Source organism: Taudactylus pleione, unplaced genomic scaffold (assembly GCF_031769625.1).
Source record: "Taudactylus pleione unplaced genomic scaffold, aTauple2 ptg001139l, whole genome shotgun sequence".
Lineage (NCBI taxonomy): Eukaryota > Metazoa > Chordata > Amphibia > Anura > Myobatrachidae > Taudactylus > Taudactylus pleione.
Window position 1 is genome coordinate 634,374 of NW_028285540.1, and position 22,965 is coordinate 657,338.

General features: G+C 48.3%; 1 protein-coding gene across 1 annotated transcript in view; it reads left to right on the plus strand.

Annotated features, from left to right (window-relative positions):
• The first annotated feature begins 3,345 nt into the window (after positions 1-3,345).
• LOC148453493 (sodium/potassium-transporting ATPase subunit beta-2-like) overlaps positions 3,346-22,965 on the plus strand; it is a 64,375-nt gene continuing 44,755 nt past the window's right edge. The window contains exon 1 of the mRNA XM_088462051.1: positions 3,346-3,476. Coding sequence (XP_088318177.1) covers positions 3,365-3,476 — 112 coding nt within the window. The 5' untranslated portion in view covers positions 3,346-3,364. The remainder of the gene's footprint in view (positions 3,477-22,965) is intronic.

Genomic DNA, 22,965 nt, shown 5'->3' on the forward strand with positions numbered 1-22,965 from the left:
ACCTTACTCATATCCGTATACTAGGGGAACATAGCTAAACAATCAGTAACATCGGACCCATACGCACACTTACACAAGCCCTGACCTTACTCACATCCGTATACTAGGGGAACACAGCCAAACCATCGGTAACATCGGACCCATACGCACACTTACACAAGCCCTAACCTTACTCATATCTGTATACTAGGGGAACACAGCTAAACAATTGGTAACATCGGACCCATACGCACACTTACACAAGCACTGACCTTACTCATATCCGTATACTAGGGGAACAGAGCCAAACCATTGGTAACATCGGACCCATACGCACACTTACACAAGCCCTGACCTTACTCATATCCGTATACTAGGGGAACATAGCTAAACCATCGGTAACATCGGACCCATACGCACACTTACACAAGCCCTGACCTTACTCATATCCATATACTAGGGGAACAGAGCCAAAGCATCGGTAACATCGGATCCATACGCACTCTTACACAAGCCCTGACCTTACTCATATCCGTATACTAGGGGAACACAGCTAAACAATCAGTAACATCGGACCTATACGCACACTTACACAAGCCCTGACCTTACTCATATCCATATACTAGGGGAACATAGCTAAACTATCGGTAACATCGGACCCATACGCACACTTACACAAGCCCTGACCTCATATCCGTATACTAGGGGAACATAGCTAAACAGTCGGTAACATCGGACCCATACGCACACTTCCCCTTACTGACATCCTTATACTAGGGCAACATAGCCAAACCATCGGTAACACGGACCCATACGCACACTTACACAAGCCCTGACCTTACTCATATCTGTATACTAGGGGAACATAGCCAAACCATCGGTAACATCGGACCCATACGCACACTTACACAAGCCCTGACCTTACTCATATCTGTATACTAGGGGAACATAGCTAAACAATTGGTAACATCAGACCCATACGCACACTTACACAAGCCCTGACTTTACTCATATCTGTATACTAGGGGAACACAGCCAAACCATCACATCGGACCCATACGCACACTTACACAAGCCCTGACCTTACTCATATCTGTATACTAGGGGAACACAGCTAAACAATTGGTAACATCGGACCCATACGCACACTTACACAAGCCCTGACCTTACTCATATCTGTATACTAGGGGAACAGAGCCAAACCATTGGTAACATCGGACCCATACGCACACTTACACAAGCCCTGACCTTACTCATATCCGTATACTAGGGGAACAGAGCCAAACCATTGGTAACATCGGACCCATACGCACACTTACACAAGCACTGACCTTACTCATATCCGTATACTAGGGGAACACAGCTAAACAATCGGTAACATCGGACCCATACGCACACTTACACAAGCCCTGACCTTACTCATATCCATATATACGAGGGGAACACAGGTAAACAATCGGTTACATCGGACCCCTATGCACTCTTGCACAAGCACTGACCTTACTCATATCCTTATACTAGGGGAACATAGCTAAACCATCGGTAACATCGGACCCATACGCACACTTACACAAGCCCTGACCTTACTCACATCCGTATACAAGGGCAACATAGCCAATCGGTAACATCGGACCCATACGCACACTTACACAAGCTGTGACCTTACTGACATCCATATAGTAGGGGAACATAGCCAAACAATCGGTAACATCGGACCCATACGCACACTTACACAAGCCCTGACCTTACTCATATCCGTATACTAGGGGAACATAGCCAAACAATCGGTAACATCGGACCCATACGCACTCTTGCACAAGCACTGACCTTACTCATATCCGTATACTAGGGGAACACAGCCAAACCATCGGTAACATCGGAACCATACGCAAACTTACACAAGCACTGACCTTACTCATATCCATATACTAGGGGAACATAGCTAAACAATCGGTAACATCGGATCCATACGCACACTTACAAAAGCACTGACCTTACTCATATCCGTATACTAGGGGAACACAGCCAAACCATCGGTAGCATCGGACCCATACGCACACTTATCCAAGCCCTGACATTACTCATATCTGTATATTAGGGGAACACAGCTAAACAATTGGTAACATCGGACCCATACGCACACTTACACAAGCACTGACCTTACTCATATCCGTATACTAGGGGAACAGAGCCAAACCATTGGTAACATCGGACCCATACGCACACTTACACAAGCCCTGACCTTACTCATATCTGTATACTAGGGGAACATAGCTAAACCATCGGTAACATCGGACCCATACGCACACTTCACCTTACTGACATCCATATACTAGGGGAACATAGCTAAACCATCTGTAACATCGGACCCATACGCACACTTCACCTTACTGACATCCATATACTAGGGGAACATAGCTAAACCATCGGTAACATCGGATCCATACGCACACTTACACAAGCCCTGACCTTACTCATATCCGTATACTAGGGGAACAGAGCCAAACCATCGGTAACATCGGACCCATACGCACACTTCACCTTACTGACATCCATATACTAGGGGAACAGAGCCAAACCATCGGTAACATCGGATCCATACGCACACTTACACAAGCCCTGACCTTACTCATATCCGTATACTAGGGGAACAGAGCCAAACCATTGGTAACATCGGACCCATACGCACACTTACACAAGCCCTGACCTTACTAAGAAATTGCGGCCAGTCACATACGCTATCAGTGCTGAGGCTGCCTATGGCCACGCAGTGGATAATTTATGCGCGCCCCTGCAACGGCGTTTCAATGCACTGGCACGCCTGCTTTCGCCCGACCACCCCGTCACCACCCACAAGCAGCACTTCACATGTTAATTACTGCGCTCTGGGTCTGCGTAGCCTCTGCAATCTCAGTTCCCATCGCAATTGCTAGTTCGCGCACTGTGATGCATACCCATGTGCGATTGCGTGCATATTAGCAATTGCCTTCCATGCTGAATGAGGCCTTGAGTCACTCTGCACTATTCATATTCTATTTCTAAGGGAATTATCTCATTTTATTTTTGAAAATTGTATTAATAAAGTTCAGGATTGGAGTGTTACATGTAATATTGATTTACCGTTATATTATGTTTTCTTCTATTATACTTGAATAAGCCTGGACTGAAGGTTTTCCCTGTGGAGGATTCAGATGTTTGTAAACAAAATACACGTTACATGTTTTATTATTACCGGCCGGAACTCCATATATTGCTCCTCTGTACCTGAGCTGCTGCAGAGATAGGAGATGAGTATTCATAGAGGGGCGGAGCCTGTAAGAGGATAAAAGGACAGGTGGCTGCATCCCGGGCATCAGTGTCTGAGGATAGGAGAGCTCTAGGCACAATGGCTGCACTCAGTCAGAAGAAATCCTGTGGGCAATATATGGATGACTTCAAGGAGTTTATGTGGAACCCAAGGACCCGAGAGTTCATGGGCAGGACTGGAACAAGTTGGGGTAAGCATTACCTGATACAGGGGAGCTGGGGTAAGCATTACCTGATACAGGGGAGCTGGGGTTAGCATTACCTGATACAGGGGAGCTGGGGTAAGCATTGCATGACACAGGGGAGCTGGGGTTAGCATTGCATGATACAGGGGAGCTGGGGTAAGCATTACATGATACAGGGGAGCTGGGGTAAGCATTACATGATACAGGGGGGCATTACATGATACAGGGGAGCTGGGGTAAGCATTACATGATACAGGGGAGCTGGGGTAAGCATTGCATGATACAGGGGAGCTGGGGTAAGCATTGCATGATACAGGGGAGCTGGGGTAAGCATTACATGATACAGGGGAGCTGGGGTAAGCATTGCATGATACAGGGGAGCTGGGGTAAGCATTAACTGATACAGGGGAGCTGGGGTAAGCATTACATGATACAGGGGAGCTGGGGTAAGCATTACACGATACAGGGGAGCTGGGGTAAGCATTACCTGATACAGGGGAGCTGGGGTAAGCATTACAGGATACAGGGGAGCTGGGGTTAGCATTACCTGATACAGGGGAGCTGGGGTAAGCATTGCATGACACAGGGGAGCTGGGGTTAGCATTGCATGATACAGGGGAGCTGGGGTAAGCATTACATGATACAGGGGAGCTGGGGTAAGCATTACATGATACAGGGGGGCATTACATGATACAGGGGAGCTGGGGTAAGCATTACAGGATACAGGGGAGCTGGGGTAAGCATTGCATGATACAGGGGAGCTGGGGTAAGCATTGCATGATACAGGGGAGCTGGGGTAAGCATTGCATGATACAGGGGAGCTGGGGTTAGCATTGCATGATACAGGGGAGCTGGGGTAAGCATTGCATGATACAGGGGAGCTGGGGTAAGCATTGCATGACACAGGGGAGCTGGGGTTAGCATTACATGATACAGGGGAGCTGGGGTAAGCATTACATGATACAGAGGAGCTGGGGTAAGCATTGCATGATACAGGGGAGCTGGGGTAAGCATTGCATGACACAGGGGAGCTGGGGTTAGCATTGCATGATACAGGGGAGCTGGGGTAAGCATTACATGATACAGGGGAGCTGGGGTAAGCATTACATGATACAGGGGGGCATTACATGATACAGGGGAGCTGGGGTAAGCATTACATGATACAGGGGAGCTGGGGTAAGCATTGCATGATACGGGGGAGCTGGGGTAAGCATTGCATGATACAGGGGAGCTGGGGTAAGCATTGCATGATACAGGGGAGCTGGGGTTAGCATTGCATGATACAGGGGAGCTGGGGTAAGCATTGCATGATACAGGGGAGCTGGGGTAAGCATTGCATGATACAGGGGAGCTGGGGTAAGCATTGCATGATACAGGGGAGCTGGGGTTAGCATTGCATGATACAGGGGAGCTGGGGTAAGCATTGCATGATACAGGGGAGCTGGGGTAAGCATTGCATGACACAGGGGAGCTGGGGTTAGCATTACATGATACAGGGGAGCTGGGGTAAGCATTACATGATACAGAGGAGCTGGGGTAAGCATTGCATGATACAGGGGAGCTGGGGTAAGCATTGCATGACACAGGGGAGCTGGGGTTAGCATTGCATGATACAGGGGAGCTGGGGTAAGCATTACATGATACAGGGGAGCTGGGGTAAGCATTACATGATACAGGGGGGCATTACATGATACAGGGGAGCTGGGGTAAGCATTACATGATACAGGGGAGCTGGGGTAAGCATTGCATGATACGGGGGAGCTGGGGTAAGCATTGCATGATACAGGGGAGCTGGGGTAAGCATTGCATGATACAGGGGAGCTGGGGTAAGCATTGCATGACACAGGGGAGCTGGGGTTAGCATTACATGATACAGGGGAGCTGGGGTAAGCATTACATGATACAGAGGAGCTGGGGTAAGCATTGCATGATACAGGGGAGCTGGGGTAAGCATTGCATGACACAGGGGAGCTGGGGTTAGCATTGCATGATACAGGGGAGCTGTTGTAAGCATTACATGATACAGGGGAGCTGGGGTAAGCATTACATGATACAGGGGGGCATTACATGATACAGGGGAGCTGGGGTAAGCATTGCATGATACAGGGGAGCTGGGGTAAGCATTGCATGATACAGGGGAGCTGGGGTAAGCATTGCATGATACAGGGGAGCTGGGGTTAGCATTGCATGATACAGGGGAGCTGGGGTAAGCATTGCATGATACAGGGGAGCTGGGGTAAGCATTGCATGACACAGGGGAGCTGGGGTTAGCATTACATGATACAGGGGAGCTGGGGTAAGCATTACATGATACAGAGGAGCTGGGGTAAGCATTGCATGATACAGGGGAGCTGGGGTAAGCATTGCATGACACAGGGGAGCTGGGGTTAGCATTGCATGATACAGGGGAGCTGGGGTAAGCATTACATGATACAGGGGAGCTGGGGTAAGCATTACATGATACAGGGGGGCATTACATGATACAGGGGAGCTGGGGTAAGCATTACATGATACAGGGGAGCTGGGGTAAGCATTGCATGATACGGGGGAGCTGGGGTAAGCATTGCATGATACAGGGGAGCTGGGGTAAGCATTGCATGATACAGGGGAGCTGGGGTAAGCATTGCATGACACAGGGGAGCTGGGGTTAGCATTACATGATACAGGGGAGCTGGGGTAAGCATTACATGATACAGAGGAGCTGGGGTAAGCATTGCATGATACAGGGGAGCTGGGGTAAGCATTGCATGACACAGGGGAGCTGGGGTTAGCATTGCATGATACAGGGGAGCTGTTGTAAGCATTACATGATACAGGGGAGCTGGGGTAAGCATTACATGATACAGGGGGGCATTACATGATACAGGGGAGCTGGGGTAAGCATTACATGATACAGGGGAGCTGGGGTAAGCATTGCATGATACAGGGGAGCTGGGGTAACCATTGCATGATACAGGGGAGCTGGGGTAAGCATTACATGATACAGGGGAGCTGGGGTAAGCATTGCATGATACAGGGGAGCTGGGGTAAGCATTACCTGATACAGGGGAGCTGGGGTAAGCATTACATGATACAGGGGAGCTGGGGTAAGCATTACACGATACAGGGGAGCTGGGGTAAGCATTACCTGATACAGGGGAGCTGGGGTAAGCATTACAGGATACAGGGGAGCTGGGGTAAGCATTGCATGATACAGGGGAGCTGGGGTAAGCATTGCATGATACAGGGGAGCTGGGGTAAGCATTACATGATACAGGGGAGCTGGGGTAAGCATTACCTGATACAGGGGAGCTGGGGTAAGCATTACAGGATACAGGGGAGCTGGGGTAAGCATTACCTGATACAGGGGAGCTGGGGCAAGCATTACATGATACAGGGGAGCTGGGGTAAGCATTGCATGATACAGGGGAGCTGGGGTAAGCATTACATGATACAGGGGAGCTGGGGTAAGCATTACAGGATACAGGGGAGCTGGGGTAAGCATTGCATGATACAGGGGAGCTGGGGTAAGCATTGCATGATACAGGGGAGCTGGGGTAAGCATTGCATGATACAGGGGAGCTGGGGTTAGCATTGCATGATACAGGGGAGCTGGGGTAAGCATTGCATGATACAGGGGAGCTGGGGTAAGCATTGCATGACACAGGGGAGCTGGGGTTAGCATTACATGATACAGGGGAGCTGGGGTAAGCATTACATGATACAGAGGAGCTGGGGTAAGCATTGCATGATACAGGGGAGCTGGGGTAAGCATTGCATGACACAGGGGAGCTGGGGTTAGCATTGCATGATACAGGGGAGCTGGGGTAAGCATTACATGATACAGGGGAGCTGGGGTAAGCATTACATGATACAGGGGGGCATTACATGATACAGGGGAGCTGGGGTAAGCATTACATGATACAGGGGAGCTGGGGTAAGCATTGCATGATACAGGGGAGCTGGGGTAAGCATTGCATGATACAGGGGAGCTGGGGTAAGCATTACATGATACAGGGGAGCTGGGGTAAGCATTGCATGATACAGGGGAGCTGGGGTAAGCATTACCTGATACAGGGGAGCTGGGGTAAGCATTACATGATACAGGGGAGCTGGGGTAAGCATTACATGATACAGGGAATCTCTCACTCCACTCTTTCCCTCCATTCATCCCTCAGTCTTTCTCATTTCTCCTTATGTCCATCTCTATAATCTCCTCCCCCCTCTCTCTCTCTCATCTCTTTCTCTCTCCCCCGCTCTCCTTCTCCCCCTCTCTCTCTCCCCATCTCTTTCTCTCTCCATCTCTTTCTCTCCCCATCTCTCTTTCTCTCTCCCTCTCTTTCTCTCTCCCTCTCTTTCTCTCTCCCCATCTCTCTTTATCTCTCCCTCTCTTTCTCTCTCCCCATCTCTCTTTCTCTCTCCCTCTCTTTCTCTCTCCCCATCTCTCTTTCTCTCTCCCTCTCTTTCTCTCTCCCCATCTCTCTTTCTCTCTCCCCATCTCTCTTTCTCTCTCCCCATCTCTCTTTCTCTCTCCCTCTCTTTCTCTCTCGCTCTCTTTCACTCTCCCCCGCTCTCTCCCCATCTCTTTCTTTCCCCCCTCTCTCTCTTCTTTGTCTCTCTCTCCCCATCTCTCTCCCCATCTCTCTCCCCATCTCTCCCCATCTCTCTCTTTCTCTCTCCCCCTCTCTCTCTTCTCTGTCTCTCTCTCTCCCATCTCTCTTTCTCACTCCCCGTCTCTCCCCCTCTCTCTCTTTCTCTCTCCCCGTCTCTCTCTTTCTCTCTCCCCCTCTCTCCCATCTCTCTCTCTCTCTCCCCCTCTCTCCCATCTCTGTCTCTCTCTCCCCTCTCTCTCTTCTCTGTCTCTCTCCCTCCCATCTCTCTTCTCTCTCTCCCATCTCTCTTTCTCTCTCCCCCTCTCTCCATCTCACGCTCTCATTATTGTAATAATTTGGACGGCTTAGAAAAACTAGGATGGGAATAATGTAAATGATAAAATTATGTTGGACAGAAAACTATATGATTGTTATTAGTGGACGATGTCTCTACCGATAAATAAATGTTTATTCTATACAGAGTTACGATTACATTTATTAATACATTTATTGAGAAGTGGACTGAAAATGCACAGACAGTAACATGACATGTAGTTCTACGAGGTCCACCCATCCGAGGCAGTATAATGTGTAACCTGCGGGGAGTTACCCACTCAAGCGGTATAATGTGTAACCTGCGGGGAGTTACCCACTCAGGCGGTATAATGTGTAACCTGCGGGGAGTTACCCACTCAGGCAGTATAATGTGTAACCTGCGGGGAGTTACCCACTCAGGCGGTATAATGTGTAACCTGCGGGGAGTTACCCACTCAGGCGGTATAATGTGTAACCTGCGGGGAGTTACCCACTCAGGCGGTATAATGTGTAACCTGCGGGGAGTTACCCACTCAGGCGGTATAATGTGTAACCTGCGGGGAGTTACCCACTCAGGCGGTATAATGTGTAACCTGCGGGGAGTTACCCACTCAGGCGGTATAATGTGTAACCTGCGGGGAGTTACCCACTCAGGCGGTATAATGTGTAACCTGCGGGGAGTTACCCACTCAGGCGGTATAATGTGTAACCTGCGGGGAGTTACCCACTCAGGCGGTATAATGTGTAACCTGCGGGGAGTTACCCACTCAGGCGGTATAATGTGTAACCTGCGGGGAGTTACCCACTCAGGCAGTATAATGTGTAACCTGCGGGGAGATACCCACTCAGGCGGTATAATGTGTAACCTGCAGGGAGTTACCCACTCAGGCAGTATAATGTGTAACCTGCGGGGAGTTACCCACTCAGGCGGTATAATGTGTAATCTGCGGGGAGTTACCCACTCAGGCAGTATAATGTGTAACCTGCGGGGAGTTACCCACTCAGGCGGTATAATGTGTAACCTGCGGGGAGTTACCCACTCAGGCAGTATAATGTGTAACCTGCGGGGAGTTACCCACTCAGGTTTCTATGGGAGATGCGATGCTGCCAAATGTACCCATATCCGGTATGCAAAGCATTCCTGATATTGGCCCCATCAGAAGACAACATTAGCCGCTGTAGCCTATAGGCACTTACCGCATATCAGCCAGCGGAGGGAACTCCCAGATCTGTCCGCCGGCAAAGGGCGCAGCTCATGTGCAGTAGGAGCCCGTCACCCTGCAGGTGCCGGGTTAACACATTCGGGAGCTATGATCGCATTTTTGGAGAGGTGACTGTGCTGTCCTCCGGTGTGCAGGCTGTAGGTCACCAGGTATGCTATGCTGTGGAGCGGTGACTTTGCTGTCCTCCGGTGTGCAGGCTGTAGGTCACCAGGTATGCTATGCTGTGGAGCGGTGACTTTGCTGTCCTCCGGTGTGCAGGCTGTAGGTCACCAGGTATGCTATGCTGTGGAGCGGTGACTGTGCTGTCCTCCGGTGTGCAGGCTGTAGGTCACCAGGTATGCTATGCTGTGGAGCGGTGACTTTGCTGTCCTCCGGTGTGCAGGCTGTAGATCACCAGGTATGCTATGCTGTGGAGCGGTGACTGTGCTGTCCTCCGGTGTGCAGGCTGTAGGTCACCAGGTATGCTATGCTGTGGAGCGGGGACTGTGCTGTCCTCCGGTGTGCAGGCTGTAGGTCACCAGGTATGCTATGCTGTGGAGCGGTGACTGTGCTGACCTCCGGCGTGCAGGCTGTATGTCACCAGGTATGCTATGCTGTGGAGCAGTGACTGTGCTGTCCTCTGGCATGCAGGCTGTAGATCACCAGGTATGCTATGCTGTGGAGCGGTGACTGTGCTGTCCTCCGGTGTGCAGGCTGTAGGTCACCAGGTATGCTATGCTGTGGAGCGGTGACTGTGCTGTCCTCCGGTGTGCAGGCTGTAGGTCACCAGGTATGCTATGCTGTGGAGCGGGGACTGTGCTGTCCTCCGGTGTGCAGGCTGTATGTCACCAGGTATGCTATGCTGTGGAGCGGTGACTGTGCTGTCCTCCGGTGTGCAGGCTGTATGTCACCAGGTATGCTATGCTGTGGAGTGGTGACTGTGCTGTCCTCCGGTGTACAGGCTGTAGGTCACCAGGTATGCTATGCTGTGGAGCGATGAGTGTGCTGTCCTCCGGTGTGCAGGCTGTATGTCACCAGGTATGCTATGCTGTGGAGCGGTGACTGTGCTGTCCTCCGGCGTGCAGGCTGTATGTCACCAGGTATGCTATGCTGTGGAGCGGTGACTGTGCTGTCCTCCGGTGTACAGGCTTTAGGTCACCAGGTATGCTATGCTGTGGAGCGGTGACTGTACTGTCCTCCGGTGTGCAGGCTGTAGGTCACCAGGTATGCTATGCTGTGGAGCGGTGACTGTGCTGTCCTCCGGTGTACAGGCTGTAGGTCACCAGGTATGCTATGCTGTGGAGCGATTAGTGTGCTGTCCTCCGGTGTGCAGGCTGTATGTCACCAGGTATGCTATGCTGTGGAGCGGTGACTGTGCTGTCCTCCGGCATGCAGGCTGTATGTCACCAGGTATGCTATGCTGTGGAGCGGTGACTGTGCTGTCCTCCGGCGTGCAGGCTGTATGTCACCAGGTATGCTATGCTGTGGAGCGGTGACTGTGCTGTCCTCCGGTGTACCGGCTGTAGGTCACCAGGTATGCTATGCTGTGGAGCGGTGACTGTACTGTCCTCCGCTGTACAGGCTGTAGGTCACCAGGTATGCTATGCTGTGGAGCGGTGACAGTGCTGTCCTCCGGTGTACAGGCTGTAGGTCACCAGGTATGCTATGCTGTGGAGCGGTGACTGTGCTGTCCTCCGGTGTACAGGCTGTAGGTCACCAGGTATGCTATGCTGTGGAGCGGTGACTGTGCTGTACTCCGGTGTGCAGGCTGTAGGTCACCAGGTATGCTATGCTGTGGAGCGGTGACTGTGCTGTCCTCCGGTGTACAGGCTGTAGGTCACCAGGTATGCTATGCTGTGGAGCGGTGACTGTGCTGTCCTCCGGTGTACAGGCTGTAGGTCACCAGGAATGCTACGCTGTGGAGCGGTGACTGTGCTGTCCTCCGGTGTGCAGGCTGTAGGTCACCAGATATGCTATGCTGTGGAGCGATTAGTGTGCTGTCCTCCGGTGTGCAGGCTGTATGTCACCAGGTATGCTATGCTGTGGAGCGGTGACTGTGCTGTCCTCCGGCGTGCAGGCTGTATGTCACCAGGTATGCTATGCTGTGGAGCGGTGACTGTGCTGTCCTCCGGCGTGCAGGCTGTATGTCACCAGGTATGCTATGCTGTGGAGCGGTGACTGTACTGTCCTCCGGTGTGCAGGCTGTATGTCACCAGGTATGCTATGCTGTGGAGCGGTGACTGTGCTGTCCTCCGGTGTGCAGGCTGTAGGTCACCAGGTATGCTATGCTGTGGAGCGGTGACTGTGCTGTCCTCCGGTGTACAGGCTGTAGGTCACCAGGTATGCTATGCTGTGGAGCGGTGACTGTGCTGTCCTCCGGTGTGCAGGCTGTATGTCACCAGGTATGCTATGCTGTGGAGCGGTGACTGTGCTGTCCTCCGGCGTGCAGGCTGTAGGTCACCAGGTATGCTATGCTGTGGAGCGGTGACTGTGCTGTCCTCCGGCGTGCAGGCTGTAGATCACCAGGTATGCTATGCTGTGGAGTGATGACTGTGCTGTCCTCCGGTGTGCAGGCTGTAGGTCACCAGGTATGCTATGCTGTGGAGCGGTGACTGTGCTGTCCTCCGGTGTACAGGCTGTAGGTCACCAGGTATGCTATGCTGTGGAGCGGTGACTGTGCTGTCCTCCGGCGTGCAGGCTGTAGGTCACCAGGTATGCTATGCTGTTGAGCGGTGACTGTGCTTTTCTTCTGGTCCGCACATTCCGCCGGCAGGGTGGGCTATGTTTATCTCCCACTCCTCAGAGGTGCGAGAGGTCTGTCACACTTGCTGGTTTCCAGGGGGCGTGTACCGGATGACTGTAATAGCCAGCTGGCCTGTGGTGATCTGATAAGCTCAGCAGTACAGGAGCCCTCCAAGGCCCATGCCCTGTGTGAGAAGGGGAATTAGGCCACCTCATAGTTGGTCAGGTACCTGCCCAATGGAAACTGACCCATGCTCCCGGTGGATGTATGCATGAGTTGGGGATTATCTATCTCCTAGCTGCAGATGGCATCACCAGGTGGCACCCCGCCTGAGTGGCGAGTGCCATACTGGTTGAGGGGTAGATATGCCCCTGATGGGCATACCTGGGCAGTGACTTGGAGGTAGCCTGAATTGAGCACATGGGCATGTTATGAGAGTGTCGCAGGTGTGTCAGTAAAGGCGGCCACATGTTCAGATGGAGAAAGTGCACAGGGCTGATGCAAGTGTTGTGCTGCTGGGGGCGTATGTAGAATCAGTGGTGGCGTTGCAGTGTGTAGAATCAGTGGTGGTGTTGCAGTGTGTAGAATCATTGGTGGCGTTGCAGTGTGTAGAATCAGTGGTGGTGTTGCAGTGTGTAGAATCAGTGGTGGTGTTGCAGTGTGTAGAATCATTGGTGGCGTTGCAGTGTGTAGAATCAGTGGTGGCGTTGCAGTGTGTAGAATCATTGGTGGCGTTGCAGTGTGTAGAATCAGTGGTGGCGTTGCAGTGTGTAGAATCAGTGGTGGCGTTGCAGTGTGTAGAATCAGTGGTGGTGTTGCAGTGTGTAGAATCAGTGGTGGCGTTGCAGTGTGTAGAATCAGTGGTGGCGTTGCAGTGTGTAGAATCAGTGGTGGTGTTGCAGTGTGTAGAATCAGTGGTGGTGTTGCAGTGTGTAGAATCAGTGGTGGTGTTGCATTGTACAGAAACACTGAAAGTGGGCGTCTCAGAGCTAGCACATTCAGGTGTAAGCTAGCACACGCCAACATATGCAAGCAGCAGCGTCTACCTCTCATTCAGGCCCAGTGACTCCTCATAGGGGCTTTTTCATTACCAGACAGGATGGCTCCCAAAAACCAAGTATCTAACAGCAGTGGACACTAAAACACCTGAGCAACCCAACATTAAGGATCAGCTGTCCCTACGTTCCTATCACCACTACTAATTACTGACTCTGAGGTCCTAGTACACATGTGTGACTCCTGGATGCGCACAAAGCAGCTGAACAGGAACGGGGTATCTCTTAGCAACCCCCAGAATTCCTTCCCACAGAAAGAAGCTGGAGTCCATTAAGTGGCACCTTGTGAAGATGGCGAAGGTTACAGCTGTCAAACTCCGAAAATTTTGTATTTTTGGGGCTTCATGACGGTTGGTCCCCATGCTATAGTATAGGGACAGCGGGCCACATCGGGACTGAAATGTCTCCTGTGTTACCTTTATAATGAATGGTTCCGAAACTTAATTTCTACAAGAGTAGGCTAAAATGTTACATTATTTTATCTACGTTTGTAAAATTAAGGGTTAAAGACTAGACCCCATAGCGGAGCCGTAACTAGACATTTTGGTGACTTGGGCCAGAAACAGCATTGGCACCCCCCCCCCCATACGATGATGAAGAAGTACTGATCCCATTGTACCACTGTTTTGCTGGTGTCACTGCGAATCCAATGGCTGCATTGACCATACACAATAATGATGCAGTATAACGCGCCAGCTCTATATGTAGGAGAGCTGTGTATGTACCCTGCGCAGGCAGCTGATCTCACCGGCAAAGTTACTGATGGTGTGCTGGTAAGACCAAGGCTGGGAATCAGCGGCTGTGTTCAGAAATTGTGGGGCAGATAGCTCCATGTGTAAGGTGTCTGACTGCCAAGTGAGAAGTGACCGGTTTGAATCCCAGGTATGACAGTATTTTGAAATGTGTTTAAATAAAAGAGGATGTGACTGAAGGTGCATGAGGAGGTGGCCAGATGTAGGGGGAGTTGGCCAGGGAGGAGATAATGGGGATAAAAGAGAAGAAAGCTACTGTACAAGTGAGAATGATCTATCAGAAACAGAAAGTGGACAGGCCCGAGCAGCGCCCCCTATCCTGTGGTGCCCTGTGCCGTGGCACATGTCGCACCACCCTAGTTATGGCCCTGCCCCATAGTAACTGTTATCCTCATTATAGTGAGTCTGCGCTCCTCATTATAGCGAGTCTGCGCTCCTCATTATAGCGAGTCTGCGCTCCTCATTATAGCGAGTCTGCGGTCCTCATTATAGCGAGTCTGCGCTCCTCATTATAGCGAGTCTGCGCTCCTCATTATAGCGAGTCTGCGCTCCTCATTATAGCGAGTCTGCGCTCCTCATTATAGCGAGTCTGCGCTCCTCATTATAGCGAGTCTGTGCTCCTCATTATAGCGAGTCTGTGCTCCTCATTATAGCGAGTCTGTGCTCCTTACAGTGACTTCTCATAGTGTTTATGGTCCTGATTCCAATGCAGATGGTATTGCACAGCCATCCAACAAATATGCTAATGTACAGGAAACGGACACTTCCTGCATCCGCTGCTGCTTTGGCCAGACTGCATAAGCTGAACCTTTCTCTGCATGAACGACTCCTGGGTGCTTACAGGACCACGAAGTCTGGGTCCTATGATGCAGACCGTGGCCTCAGCACTCCCAGTAAACAGGGTGGCACCCCACCCATGTCCAAGAGTGCAGGACAGCGCCGCTCTGTCCTCGTCCTCAAATGGGTGCCGATGGTTAACAGGCTGAAGCTCAGGGGTCTCTGCAACCATGATCATGGGACTCATTCTGCACATGTGCAGACGCCCATCCATCGGATATGGACATCAACCATCAGGGTGAATCAGGCCGAAAATGCTCCTCATAGTGACTCCTCATAGTGACTTCTTATAGTGTATCTGTGCTCCTCATAGTGACTCCTCATAGTGATTTCTTATAGTGTATCTGTGCTCCTCATAGTGACTCCTCGTAGTGACTTCTTATGGTGTATCTGTGCTCATAGTGACTCCTCGTAGTGACTTCCTATGGTGTATCTGTGCTCATAGTGACTCCTCATAGTGATTTCTTATAGTGTATCTGTGCTCCTCGTAGTGACTTCTTATAGTGTATATGTGCTCCTCATTGTGACACCTCGTAATAATTTCTTATAGTGTATCTGTGCTCCTCACAGTGACTCCTCGTAGTGACTTCTTATGGTGTATCTGTGCTCATAGTGACTCCTCGTAGTGACTTCTTATGCTGTATCTGTGCTCGTCATAGTGACTCCTCGTAATGATTTCTTATAGTGTATCTGTGCTCCTCATAGTGACTCCTCATAGTGATTTCTTATGGTGTATCTGTGCTCATAGTGACTCCTCGTAGTGACTTCCTATGGTGTATCTGTGCTCCTCATAGTGACTCCTCGTAGTGACTTCTTATGGTGTATATGTGCTCCTCATAGTGACTCCTCGTAGTGATTTCTTATAGTGTATCTGTGCTCTTCATAGTGACTCCTTGTAGTGAGTTCTTATAGTGTATCTGTGCTCCTCATAGTGACTCCTCGTAGTGACTTCTTATGGTGTATCTGTGCTCCTCATAGTGACTCCTCGTAGTGACTTCTTATGGTGTATCTGTGCTCCTCATAGTGACTCCTTGTAGTGACTTCTTCTGGTGTATCTGTGCTCCTCATAGTGACTCCTCGTTGTGACTTCTTATAGTGTATCTGTGCTCCTCATAGTGACTCCTCGTAGTGACTTCTTATAGTGTATCTGTGCTCCTCATAGTGACTCCTCGTAGTGACTTCTTATAGTGTATCTGTGCTCCTCATAGTGACTCCTCGTAGTGACTTCTTATGGTGTATATATGCTCCTCATAGAGACTCCTCGTAGAGATTTCTTATAGTGTATATGTGCTCCTCATAGTGACTCCTCATAGTGACTTCTTATGGTGTATCTGTGCTCCTCATAGTGACTCCTCATAGTGTATCTGTGCTCCTCATAGTGACTCCACATAGTGACATCTTATAGTGTATCTGTGCTCCTCATAGTGACTTCTTATAGTGTATCTGTGCTCCTCATAGTGACTCCTCGTAGTGACTTCTTATAGTGTATCTGTGCTCCTCATAGTGACTCCTCGTAGTGACTTCTTATAGTGTATATGTGCTCCTCATAGTGACTCCTCGTAGAGATTTCTTATAGTGTATATGTGCTCCTCATAGTGACTCCTCATAGTGACTTCTTATGGTGTATCTGTGCTCCTCATAGTGACTCTTCATAGTGTATCTGTGCTCCTCATAGTGACTCCACATAGTGACATCTTATAGTGTATCTGTGCTCCTCATAGTGACTTCTTATAGTGTATCCGTGCTCCTCATAGTGACTTCTAATAGTGTATATGTGCTCCTCATAGTGACTCCTCGTAGTGACTTCTTATAGTGTATCTGTGCTCCTCATAGTGACTTCTTATAGTGTATCTTAGCTCCTCATAGTGACTTCTTATACTGTATCTGTGCTCCTCATAGTGACTCCTCGTAGTGACTTCTTAGTGTATCTGTGCACCTCATAGTGACTCCTCATAGCGACTTCTTTTAGTGTATCTGTGCTCCTCATAGTGACTTCTTTTAGTGTATCTGTGCTCCTCACAGTGACTCCTCGCAGTGACTTCCTATAGTGTATCTGTGCTCCTCATAGTGACTCCTCATAGTGACTTCTTATAGTGTATCTGTGCTCCTCAAAGTGACTCCTCATAGTGACTTCTTATGGTGTATCTGTGCTCCTCATAGTGACTCCTCGTAGTGACTTCTTATAGTGTATTTGTGCTCGTCATAGTGACTCCTCGTAGTGATTTCTTATGGTGTATCTGTGCTCGTCATTGTGACTCCTCATAGTGACTTCTTATGGTGTATATGTGCTCCTCATAGTGACTCCTCATAGTGACTTCTTATGGTGTATCTGTGCTCCTCACAGTGACTCCTCGTAGTGACTTCTTATGGTGTATCTGTGCTCATAGTGACTCCTCGTAGTGACTTCCTATGGTGTATCTGTGCTCCTCATAGTGACTCCTCGCAGTGACTTCTTATGGTGTATATGTGCTCCTCATAGTGACTCCTCGTAGTGATTTCTTATAGTGTATCTGTGCTCTTCATAGTGACTCCTTGTAGTGAGTTCTTATAGTGTATCTGTGCTCCTCATAGTGACTCCTCGTAGTGACTTCTTATGGTGTATCTGTGCTCCTCATAGTGACTTCTCGTAGTGACTTCTTATGGTGTATCTGTGCTCCTCATAGTGACTCCTTGTAGTGACTTCTTCTGGTGTATCTGTGCTCCTCATAGTGACTCCTCGTTGTGACTTCTTATAGTGTATCTGTGCTCCTCATAGTGACTCCTCGTAGTGACTTCTTATAGTGTATCTGTGCTCCTCATAGTGACTCCTCGTAGTGACTTCTTATAGTGTATCTGTGCTCCTCATAGTGACTCCTCGTAGTGACTTCTTATGGTGTATATATGCTCCTCATAGAGACTCCTCGTAGAGATTTCTTATAGTGTATATGTGCTCCTCATAGTGACTCCTCATAGTGACTTCTTATGGTGTATCTGTGCTCCTCATAGTGACTCCTCATAGTGTATCTGTGCTCCTCATAGTGACTCCACATAGTGACATCTTATAGTGTATCTGTGCTCCTCATAGTGACTTCTTATAGTGTATCTGTGCTCCTCATAGTGACTCCTCGTAGTGACTTCTTATAGTGTATCTGTGCTCCTCATAGTGACTCCTCGTAGTGACTTCTTATAGTGTATATGTGCTCCTCATAGTGACTCCTCGTAGAGATTTCTTATAGTGTATATGTGCTCCTCATAGTGACTCCTCATAGTGACTTCTTATGGTGTATCTGTGCTCCTCATAGTGACTCTTCATAGTGTATCTGTGCTCCTCATAGTGACTCCACATAGTGACATCTTATAGTGTATCTGTGCTCCTCATAGTGACTTCTTATAGTGTATCCGTGCTCCTCATAGTGACTTCTTATAGTGTATATGTGCTCCTCATAGTGACTCCTCGTAGTGACTTCTTATAGTGTATCTGTGCTCCTCATAGTGACTTCTTATAGTGTATCTTAGCTCCTCATAGTGACTTCTTATACTGTATCTGTGCTCCTCATAGTGACTCCTCGTAGTGACTTCTTAGTGTATCTGTGCACCTCATAGTGACTCCTCATAGCGACTTCTTTTAGTGTATCTGTGCTCCTCATAGTGACTTCTTTTAGTGTATCTGTGCTCCTCACAGTGACTCCTCGCAGTGACTTCCTATAGTGTATCTGTGCTCCTCATAGTGACTCCTCATAGTGACTTCTTATAGTGTATCTGTGCTCCTCAAAGTGACTCCTCATAGTGACTTCTTATGGTGTATCTGTGCTCCTCATAGTGACTCCTCGTAGTGACTTCTTATAGTGTATTTGTGCTCGTCATAGTGACTCCTCGTAGTGATTTCTTATGGTGTATCTGTGCTCGTCATTGTGACTCCTCATAGTGACTTCTTATGGTGTATATGTGCTCCTCATAGTGACTCCTCATAGTGACTTCTTATGGTGTATATGTGCTCCTCATAGTGACTCCTCGTAGTGACTTCTTATGGTGTATCTGTGCTCCTGATAGTGTCTCCTCATAGTGTATCTGTGCTCCTCATAGCGACATCTTATAGCGTATATATGTGCTCCTCATAGTGACTCCTCATAGTGTATATGTGCTCGTCATAGTGACTCCTCGTAAAGATTTCTTATAGTGTATCTGTGCTCCTCATAGTGACTCCTCGTAGTGACTTCTTATAGTGTATATGTGCTCCTCATAGTGACTCCTCGTAGTGATTTCTTATAGTGTATCTGTGCTCCTCATAGTGACTCCTCGTAGTGACTTCTTATAGTGTATATGTGCTCCTCATAGTGACTCCTCATAGTGACTTCTTATGGTGTATCTGTGCTCCTCATAGTGACTCTTCATAGTGTATCTGTGCTCCTCATAGTGACTCCACATAGTGACATCTTATAGTGTATCTGTGCTCCTCATAGTGACTTCTTATAGTGTATCTGTGCTCCTCATAGTGACTTCTTATAGTGTATATGTGCTCCTCATAGTGACTCCTCGTAGTGACTTCTTATAGTGTATCTGTGCTCCTCATAGTGACTTCTTATAGTGTATCTTAGCTCCTCATAGTGACTTCTTATACTGTATCTGTGCTCCTCATAGTGACTCCTCGTAGTGACTTCTTAGTGTATCTGTGCACCTCATAGTGACTCCTCATAGCGACTTCTTTTAGTGTATCTGTGCTCCTCATAGTGACTTCTTTTAGTGTATCTGTGCTCCTCACAGTGACTCCTCGCAGTGACTTCCTATAGTGTATCTGTGCTCCTCATAGTGACTCCTCATAGTGACTTCTTATAGTGTATCTGTGCTCCTCAAAGTGACTCCTCATAGTGACTTCTTATGGTGTATCTGTGCTCCTCATAGTGACTCCTCGTAGTGACTTCTTATAGTGTATTTGTGCTCGTCATAGTGACTCCTCGTAGTGATTTCTTATGGTGTATCTGTGCTCGTCATTGTGACTCCTCATAGTGACTTCTTATGGTGTATATGTGCTCCTCATAGTGACTCCTCATAGTGACTTCTTATGGTGTATCTGTGCTCCTCACAGTGACTCCTCGTAGTGACTTCTTATGGTGTATCTGTGCTCATAGTGACTCCTCGTAGTGACTTCTTATGCTGTATCTGTGCTCGTCATAGTGACTCCTCGTAATGATTTCTTATAGTGTATCTGTGCTCCTCATAGTGACTCCTCATAGTGATTTCTTATGGTGTATCTGTGCTCATAGTGACTCCTCGTAGTGACTTCCTATGGTGTATCTGTGCTCCTCATAGTGACTCCTCGTAGTGACTTCTTATGGTGTATATGTGCTCCTCATAATGACTCCTCGTAGTGATTTCTTATAGTGTATCTGTGCTCTTCATAGTGACTCCTTGTAGTGAGTTCTTATAGTGTATCTGTGCTCCTCATAGTGACTCCTCGTAGTGACTTCTTATGGTGTATCTGTGCTCCTCATAGTGACTCCTCGTAGTGACTTCTTATGGTGTATCTGTGCTCCTCATAGTGACTCCTTGTAGTGACTTCTTCTGGTGTATCTGTGCTCCTCATAGTGACTCCTCGTTGTGACTTCTTATAGTGTATCTGTGCTCCTCATAGTGACTCCTCGTAGTGACTTCTTATAGTGTATCTGTGCTCCTCATAGTGACTCCTCGTAGTGACTTCTTATAGTGTATCTGTGCTCCTCATAGTGACTCCTCGTAGTGACTTCTTATGGTGTATATATGCTCCTCATAGAGACTCCTCGTAGAGATTTCTTATAGTGTATATGTGCTCCTCATAGTGACTCCTCATAGTGACTTCTTATGGTGTATCTGTGCTCCTCATAGTGACTCCTCATAGTGTATCTGTGCTCCTCATAGTGACTCCACATAGTGACATCTTATAGTGTATCTGTGCTCCTCATAGTGACTTCTTATAGTGTATCTGTGCTCCTCATAGTGACTCCTCGTAGTGACTTCTTATAGTGTATCTGTGCTCCTCATAGTGACTCCTCGTAGTGACTTCTTATAGTGTATATGTGCTCCTCATAGTGACTCCTCGTAGAGATTTCTTATAGTGTATATGTGCTCCTCATAGTGACTCCTCATAGTGACTTCTTATGGTGTATCTGTGCTCCTCATAGTGACTCTTCATAGTGTATCTGTGCTCCTCATAGTGACTCCACATAGTGACATCTTATAGTGTATCTGTGCTCCTCATAGTGACTTCTTATAGTGTATCCGTGCTCCTCATAGTGACTTCTTATAGTGTATATGTGCTCCTCATAGTGACTCCTCGTAGTGACTTCTTATAGTGTATCTGTGCTCCTCATAGTGACTTCTTATAGTGTATCTTAGCTCCTCATAGTGACTTCTTATACTGTATCTGTGCTCCTCATAGTGACTCCTCGTAGTGACTTCTTAGTGTATCTGTGCACCTCATAGTGACTCCTCATAGCGACTTCTTTTAGTGTATCTGTGCTCCTCATAGTGACTTCTTTTAGTGTATCTGTGCTCCTCACAGTGACTCCTCGCAGTGACTTCCTATAGTGTATCTGTGCTCCTCATAGTGACTCCTCATAGTGACTTCTTATAGTGTATCTGTGCTCCTCAAAGTGACTCCTCATAGTGACTTCTTATGGTGTATCTGTGCTCCTCATAGTGACTCCTCGTAGTGACTTCTTATAGTGTATTTGTGCTCGTCATAGTGACTCCTCGTAGTGATTTCTTATGGTGTATCTGTGCTCGTCATTGTGACTCCTCATAGTGACTTCTTATGGTGTATATGTGCTCCTCATAGTGACTCCTCATAGTGACTTCTTATGGTGTATATGTGCTCCTCATAGTGACTCCTCGTAGTGACTTCTTATGGTGTATCTGTGCTCCTGATAGTGTCTCCTCATAGTGTATCTGTGCTCCTCATAGCGACATCTTATAGCGTATATATGTGCTCCTCATAGTGACTCCTCATAGTGTATATGTGCTCGTCATAGTGACTCCTCGTAAAGATTTCTTATAGTGTATCTGTGCTCCTCATAGTGACTCCTCGTAGTGACTTCTTATAGTGTATATGTGCTCCTCATAGTGACTCCTCGTAGTGATTTCTTATAGTGTATCTGTGCTCCTCATAGTGACTCCTCGTAGTGACTTCTTATAGTGTATATGTGCTCCTCATAGTGACTCCTCATATTGACTCCTCGTAGTGACTTCTTATGGTGTATATGTGCTCCTCATAGTGACTCCTCGTAGTGACTTCTTATAGTGTATATGTGCTCCTCATAGTGACTCCTCATATTGACTTCTTATGGTGTATATGTGCTCCTCATAGTGACTCCTCGTAGTGACTTCTTATAGTGTATATGTGCTCCTCATAGTGACTCCTCATAATGACTTCTTATAGTGTATCTGTGCTCCTCATAGTGACTCCTCGTAGTGACTTCTTATGTTGTATCTGTGCTCCTCATAGTGACTCCTCATAGTGTATCTATGCTCCTCATAGTGACTCCTCGTAGTGACTTATTATAGTGTATCTGTGCTCCTCATAGTGACTGCTCGTAGTGACTTCTTATGTTGTATCTGTGCTCCTCATAGTGACTCCTCATAGTGACTTCTTATGGTGTATCTGTGCTCCTCATAGTGACTCCTCATAGTGTATCTATGCTCCTCATCGTGACTCCTCATAGTGACTTCTTATAGTGTGTCTGTGCTCCTCATAGTGACTCCTTGTAGTGACTTCTTATTGTGTATATGTGCTCCTCATAGTGACTCCTCGTAGTGACTTATTATAGTGTATCTGTGCTCCTCATAGTGACTGCTCGTAGTGACTTCTTATGTTGTATCTGTGCTCCTCATAGTGACTCCTCATAGTGACTTCTCATAGTGTATCTGTGCTCCTCATAGTGACTCCTCATAGTGTATCTGTGCTCCTCATAGTGACTCCTCATAGTGTATCTGTGCTCTTCATAGTGACTCCTTGTAGTGACTTCTTAGTGTATCTGTGCTCCTCATAGTGACTTCTTATAGTGTATCT